This window comes from Microtus ochrogaster, chromosome 24 (genome assembly GCF_000317375.1).
Source record: "Microtus ochrogaster isolate Prairie Vole_2 chromosome 24, MicOch1.0, whole genome shotgun sequence".
Lineage (NCBI taxonomy): Eukaryota > Metazoa > Chordata > Mammalia > Rodentia > Cricetidae > Microtus > Microtus ochrogaster.
Genome location: NC_022024.1, coordinates 17,973,256 through 17,980,614, shown reverse-complemented (window position 1 = coordinate 17,980,614; position 7,359 = coordinate 17,973,256). Strand labels below are relative to the sequence as shown.

Genomic DNA, 7,359 nt, shown 5'->3' with positions numbered 1-7,359 from the left:
TGTGGGAAGTCCAAGGACTGCCCACCTCCATCCAGGTTTAGTAAGTTGAGACAGGGTTTCTCTGTGGCTTTGGAGCCTGTCCTGGAACTAGCTCTTGTAGACCAGGCTGGTCTCGAACTCACAGAGATCTGCTTGCCTCTGCCTCCCGAGTGCTGGGATTAAAGGCGTGTGCCACCATCGCCCGGCTGAAAATGGCCTTTTATTGGGATTATTTTTTATTTATTTTTCTCCTACATATTACATCCTAACTACAACGTCTCTTCCCTCATTCCACCTACCTCTCCTCCCACTGCCCCCAATCCATTCCCCTGTTTCCTTTCAGAAAAGGAAACACCACTCATAGCTATCAGCCAGCCATGGCATAATCAAGTTTCCCTAAGACTAGGCCCCTTCCCTCACATGAAGGCTGGATGAAGTAATCCAATAGGAAAAGAAGAATCCAATATAAGCAGGCACAAGAATGTAAGACAGCCCCCTCTCCTACTGTTAGGAGTTTCACAAGAACACCAAGCCACACAATAACATACATGCAGAGGTCCTAAGTGACATCCACGCAGGCTCCCTGATGGTTGGTTGAGTTTCTGTGGATCCCAGGTTAGCTGTTTCTGTGACTTTTCCTGTGATGTCCCTGACCCCTCTGGCTCCTACAATCCTTTCCCCATCCCCACTCTTCTATAGGATTACCTGACCTGATTATTATAGGTTTAGGTAAAATTTTGAAATTGTTTTTCCTTTTATAACAGATTAATGATGTTTTTATTTAAAGAAAAGATCCAACATCGATATTATAATAAGTCAAAGAGTTATATATTATATTATTACATTTTATGTATCCCTTTGGAATGATATGAAACCTACTGGATCCTATACAAAAAAAAAAAAACTACCCTGTTACACAAAGAGTTTGACAATAAATTAAGGCTTAGTCCCAGAGTGAAATCATATACTAAGTTTCAAAAAAGAACATACATAAATAACTTTGAGTTATTTTTGTTTGCAAATGTAAATACATCTAAAGTCAAGGTTCACCACATCATCAATATATGTCATGACTAACAGTGAGCACTATTCATTCTTTTGTGATATATTAGGAATAATGACATATTAAAAATCAATATATTAAGAATAATCTATTTTATTAATCAGAGTTGTCACTTAATCAGAATGTGAAGTTGGAGTCTGAACTGCAGTTATTCCCCTGCTCACTGTTGGGCGTTAGCGCTTACCTGTTCACAGTGAGCTTTCTGTAAAGTAATTGTGAATTTATCTTTTCCAGTTCCTTTCACGAGGATGTACTGACACAAGCCAATGAAAGAGTAATGGCGCCCATCAAAGGTGGTAAAATGAGAGTCGCCCACAACAGAGCACTGAACTGTCCAAAATAAATAAGGAAAGAGAAGAACACAGAGAAAGGAGGGAGGAAAAAGTGTGTTAATTCCTGAACAGCAGGAGGATAACAATTTAGGATAATTAAGCATACCTCAAAAGAAGATCTAAAGTGTAAATTTAGTTTTACTGATCTGACAAACTAAGTCATTAAATTTCATTTAAAAATTACTAAATGATAGCCTTTCCAAGTTGTTTTAGGCATTATATTTACCCGTTTTGACAAAATTTTACCGAAGTTGCCTACTCAATGGTACCATGTATTCAATTTCTCAATTATCCTCTACAAGCAAATTTTATGTTATTACATGCTTTGAAGTATATATGAGATGCATTCATAAAAATCAGTGTTGTTTTCCCTTCCAAGTTAAAAACTACTTTTTAAGATTTCAAGATTGGTTTTTAACATTTGAAAAAATTACCTGGACAGTCATGCTCAGTGCAGTTCCAAACTCCACCAACACATACACTAAATAAAATTATAAAGATATTAGCCTGACACAAACATTATGCTGACATTCGCCTCAATATATCAATTAATAGACAAAACATAATAGGTTCTATATTATCTGACTAGTATTCTAAGAAAGTTAGACTAATCATTATGAACCGGATGGTTCATAAATGGCTGTTTATTATGTATCTATTTAATGTCACCAGCCACGGACAAGAGGAAAGAGATGTCTTCTTGTGGAAGACACAGACTATAGGCTTCTTCCCACCTTGACAAAGTGAGGGGTTTCTGGAGAAAGAAAGGGTTTCTGATGACGCCAGCATCTGAGAACATGATTAGTTATACGATGGCATGTCTTTTGTGCATACTGACAGCAAAGAGAAAGGGACCATAGTCATGTAGCCTGCATTTGCCTGGGAGTGTCCTGGAAAAATTTCATGCTTACCCAGAGGCTGAGCTAGGTTAATAAGAAATTGTAAATCTTATTGATCATAACCAAAAATTGGCAATAGACAGTCACTTTATAAAGTACCTAGTATGTAAACCCAGGAGCACCACATAGTTCTAAGAATAAAAGCATGTGTTAATTAATGATTATGAATAACATAATAGCATATGGGCAGAGGATTTTATGAAATCATCAAGGGAAATAATAAGAATACAAACACACAAAGATAATGAACATGTGCAGTTCAAGTAAAATACAAACTGTGTTTCAGAACTCAACGGATGAAACTAAGCAATGGGTAGAATCTACAAGATAACTGTCATGGCCAAGTTGTTAAGGAGAATGGTACCTAGAAACTATTCTCTCCCCATGGACCACTTACCACTCGGTGCACTCTTGCTCAATTTTTGAGCCAACTGAATAAGCTAACCCATGGAAACTACATGGGCAACTCTCCAAGGAGATGCAAGTCCCATTGTCCATTATGAGGCCTATTTAAGAAAAATAAATGTTATATTCTCAAAAGAAATAGTAAGGGTTACATTCTTTAACAATACAACAATTCAGTCAAGTGTTGGGACCTTGCTTATGGAAGGTGCTAGAAACAAAAGCTCCTTGACTGTCAGGGAAGAGTCTAGCAACCTGGCTCTCAGTCATGTCTCCCTTATAAAGGCTTACTTCAATGAAATTTCAACTTTGATTTCCTGTACTTAACCATCAAAATCTCAAAGCCTACCAAAGAGAAGAAAGGAAGCTGAAAAGTGCTTCCTGGACTTTAAGGGAAGAGAAAGAAAGAAGTGAGATAGTATATCCTTAGTTTATGTTCTGATCAGCCAAAGATGGATAAAAGAGATTTACACTATTATGCAAACACTATAGAACAGTGCTACTCACTGGTTCGACGAAGTGCATTTGCTAAAACTTTGTGAAGGATAAATGAGGATGGAGCAAAATTTAAATCAGCTTTTCCATGCACTGATTTTATTCATAGCAAGTTTCTACAGGAAAAAAGATTGGCCTACCATAGCACATGGACTTAGGCCCTGAAGCCACAGCCTTATCCAGTGTTTGACTGTAAGCAAACACCTCAAGACTGCCACTGGCTCACCGCACTGGCAAGTCAAAAAAGGCGCTGGGAAAATCACTTAACACCTTTATGTTTTTTCATTTTGAGACCTGGAGATTGACCAAGGTCTTTTGAATACTAGGGAAGTACTTTAGCCCTGGGCTACATGCCCAGTCTTCTTTTCCAAATTTGTATTTTTTTAAGGGTGGGGAACATGTTGGACTGAGAATGTGGCTCCGTGGGTAGAGCGTTTGCTGTGTATGTACAGGGTTTGAGTATGGATCTATAGGATGCAGATAAGGAAGGCCTAGTGATGCGCTCATAAAATCCCAGCCCTGGGTTATTGAACAGATGAATCCTAGAACCTGGTAGTCAGCCAGTCTAGCCAAAATGGCAAGCTCCGCAGTTCAGAGAAACCCATTCTCCAAAAACTAGTGGAGAGTAATAAAGACACACACATAACCTCAGTCTCTGGCCTCTGCGTGCAGATGCTTACACGCACAATAATTAATTACTCATGTGCACACTCAAAGAAAAGAGAGAGGAAGCTAGAAAACATCTTTGTTCTTCTCTATAGATGTCTATCCATACAATAACTTTAAAGCTCACTTCTACTGTCTGTTGTCATTTTCATTTCAAATATTAAATCTACACTAGGACTAAAATCTTACCATGGAAAAATGGGAAGGGTCTTTCCCAAACTCACTTTCACAGTCCAGGAAATAAGAATATATAATGTACTATGATATAGTAAAAGAATATATTCATCACCTTGGGAATTAAAAATACTAGTGTCCAAGTTTCTGAATTTTTTTGGCAAAATTAAAAAAAAAACACCCTTTTATTGAAGAAGAGGAAACGTTCCTCTCAGTCACTTAAAAGATTGAATGCTCCGAGGGTAGGAAGTTGCGGTTGCTCTAATGTTCAGGGAATGGACAACAAGACCAAGATGTGGTCTTCCCATAACCGAGTACCACGATAGAGGAGTGCAGGCAGGGTTTCTTCGCAAGGCGCTTACCGTCAGCACAATAGCATCCATCAAGGCAATGAAGATTGCTCCCGAGACACTGCTTCTCAAACGTGCAGCTAGGGGGGCAACAGCTGATACAGTCCCGGTGGACAAAGCTGTCGTCGCATTTATCAACTGCAATGGGCACGCAGTGGGCGACAAGTCAATTTTTCCAAAAAACGGGGTTGAGGAAATAGATACATTTACAACTATGTCAGCCATTTTTTAAAGTTTTGCAGTGTGTTAGAGAAGTTAGGCAAGCTGAATTCTAGGATAAGACTGAAACTTTTTGTAAAAATACATGGCTTGAAAACCACAAACGTACTGCATGCTGGAAAGTCATCCCTCCAGTCTTGAATGGGAAAGCCAGCGTGAGAACAGGCTCTGGCGTACTCGGTGGCTGCCCGGCAGTAAGTTTCATCATCATCCGTTCTCGAAAGAATAAAAAAAGAAAAAAAGATAAAGAGAGAAAACTGAGCCAGAGACACTTGGAAATCTAGACAGAAATCTTCCTTGGACCTTAGACACCCCCCCTGAGTGTTAAAAGCAATGAGGGTTTGTATAATAAAGACGCTAACATTAGTTAATGTCAGAATGCATTATCTTCCATGACGTACCTTGTAGGAGACAAGAATGTTGAAAACACATACAAGAGATCCTAGATGAATACACCCACCTAAATTTAATACCATGTAAGTCCACACCTTTATCAAAGCCTTTCCCTTTACTATACTATACTATAACGAAAAGTATTTATATTTAAATTTTTTAAATCTTCACATGTGGTTTTACATCTACACAAAATATTTTAGATATCTTAGAATTTAATAGTCATTAAATGCATATAAAAAATTTAATGAAATAAAAACAGATAAAATTGTATTTCTACAAAAATATCAAGGATGAGCTTTTTTTGGAAACACCTCATTCTGAATTGCCCAATAGTCTGTGGCCTTCCTAAGGATTATGCTCATACCATATCAGTTCTTGCCATAACAGTCCAAAATATTTTTCAAAGACTTAATAAATAATATTTAACTTAAGATTTCAAAGGAGATTTCTGAGCCCTTTCACTGAAGCTGGACATTTTTACAGCATTGCCACAAGTAAATTATCTCTAATTATTTTCTTGCCATCACTCTAGAAGTTCTGTAAACAATAATTTCTTATGGGATCTGCCAGTTCCCAGAGCAGATCAACTAGGCGCTTTCAAAATAAACAGGTTTCTAACAAGGTAGCGAGCTTGGTTTTCAACCCGGTCCGTACTCAAAATTGGATCGTTAAGGATCTTACACGATAATGACCTTAAGAATGTTTCACCCTGTGACTCTTAACGTCTTCAGTCTTTGTTATAAGAGCCACCTTCTCAAATTGCCCTCATTCTCTGTAATTGGAGCCAAGTAGCTTATCTAGTCCAATTAACTGAGCTTTAGAAGGCAAAAGAGAAACCTGTCCACATAACTGCAGGGGCTCAGAAAATCCTCAGAGAACAAAACAGAAAAGTCTTCCTGAAAGGAAGTAAGTGTATTTCAAAAACTGTTGCGTTTCTGGAAGAGATTTACCTTGAAATCTCACGGTTTACCTTAAAAGGTGTGAGTGTTTCTTACAATTAATAGTAATTTTGAAAGTTAATAGAGAAAGTGATTTGGGGCTTGCCAAACGATGCAACAAATATCAAAATATCTGTCATTTACTGAGAATCTATGTTACTCCAAGGAGGCACTATCTGAGGCACACAGTCTTATGGCACCTAACAAAATACATCAAACTGTTCAAGAAGGAATTCATTATCCTAACTTAGTGAAAGGAAATGAGCTGATTTTCCATTTGGATGTTAACTCCAGTGAGAAAAACAAGCATTAAATAATAGTTGTTTCTAATTTGATTGACTCTTACATGCCAAAAATTAAAAATCATTTCTTTGCTGCCAAGTTTTTAGAAGCAAACCCAGAAGGCATAGTTACAAGGATCGTATTGTTTCCATCAAATTCTACGTCTTCAGTGGAGTTTAGTATGCAGCCCTTGATTTCTCTGTGCCCATCACAAGGAGGAGGCAAAGGTGGGTGCCACTGTTGGGAACCCACTTCTCTACCCCACTAGAATAGAGCTTTCAGAGGGGAGACTATAGGAACATGGTTTCTATGATTCCATGTGTACCACACTGCTTAGCTAGGAAGCACAAAAGATGGGCATCAAGTCAATTTCAATGAGCCATCATTGCTGAAACAAGAAACAAATGTGTGCCCATAGTCAATCCACCTTTTCATCAAACAGAATCTTTCTGAATCTGTTTCATGGTCCAGGTAAAGAAAAGAATCATCATCCCCTTTGTTTGCGAGCTACCCAAGCAGCATGGAGTTTCAATCTGGGCACCAAGAGAGACATCATTGGGGTGAGTGAGTGCGGCAGCCAGGAACAGGGAACTCAGACATTCCTCACCCCTCCTACACTTCCTGGTCATTCTGCAGGGGCTATACTGCCCGATACCTCCTCTCTCTTCCTATCCCATCCAGCTTACATCCAGAACCCCCCACCCCCTGTCTCCCTGGCTCCCTTCCCTCTTTGGCCGCATAGCACCTTCCAGCTCAGCCTGCTTGGGCACTGGGACCTAACCCTAATCGGGAGGGCAAAGGGTAGGGTGGTAGTTCCTTTGTCTCCATAGCCTGCCTGCAGCAAACAGGGTGGGCCCTTTGTTTGCGAGCTACCCAAGCAGCACGGAGTTTCAATCTGGGCACCAGGAGAGACATCATTGGGGTGAGTGAGTGCGGCAGCCAGGAACAGGGAACTCAGACATTCCTCACCCCTCCTACACTTCCTGGTCATTCTGCAGGGGCTATACTGCCCGATACCTCCTCTCTCTTTCTATCCCATCCAGCTTACCTCCAGAACCCTCCACCCCCTGTCTCCCTGGCTCCCTTCCCTCTTTGGCAGCATAGGACCTCCCAGCTTAGCCTGCTCCGGTGCTGGGAAATAACCCTAATCGGGAGGGCAAAGGG

General features: G+C 39.7%; 1 protein-coding gene across 2 annotated transcripts in view; it reads right to left on the bottom strand.

Moving 5' to 3' along the window:
- Positions 1–7,359, bottom strand: part of Otogl (otogelin like) — a 120,980-nt gene that overhangs the window by 83,129 nt on the left and 30,492 nt on the right. For both annotated transcript variants that reach the window (XM_005358092.2, XM_026784580.1), the window contains exons 11-15: positions 4,689–4,795; positions 4,373–4,498; positions 2,671–2,779; positions 1,809–1,855; positions 1,227–1,372 (exon numbers count right to left, since the gene is read on the bottom strand). In XM_005358092.2, coding sequence (XP_005358149.1) covers positions 1,227–1,372; positions 1,809–1,855; positions 2,671–2,779; positions 4,373–4,498; positions 4,689–4,795 — 535 coding nt within the window. The remainder of the gene's footprint in view (positions 1–1,226; positions 1,373–1,808; positions 1,856–2,670; positions 2,780–4,372; positions 4,499–4,688; positions 4,796–7,359) is intronic.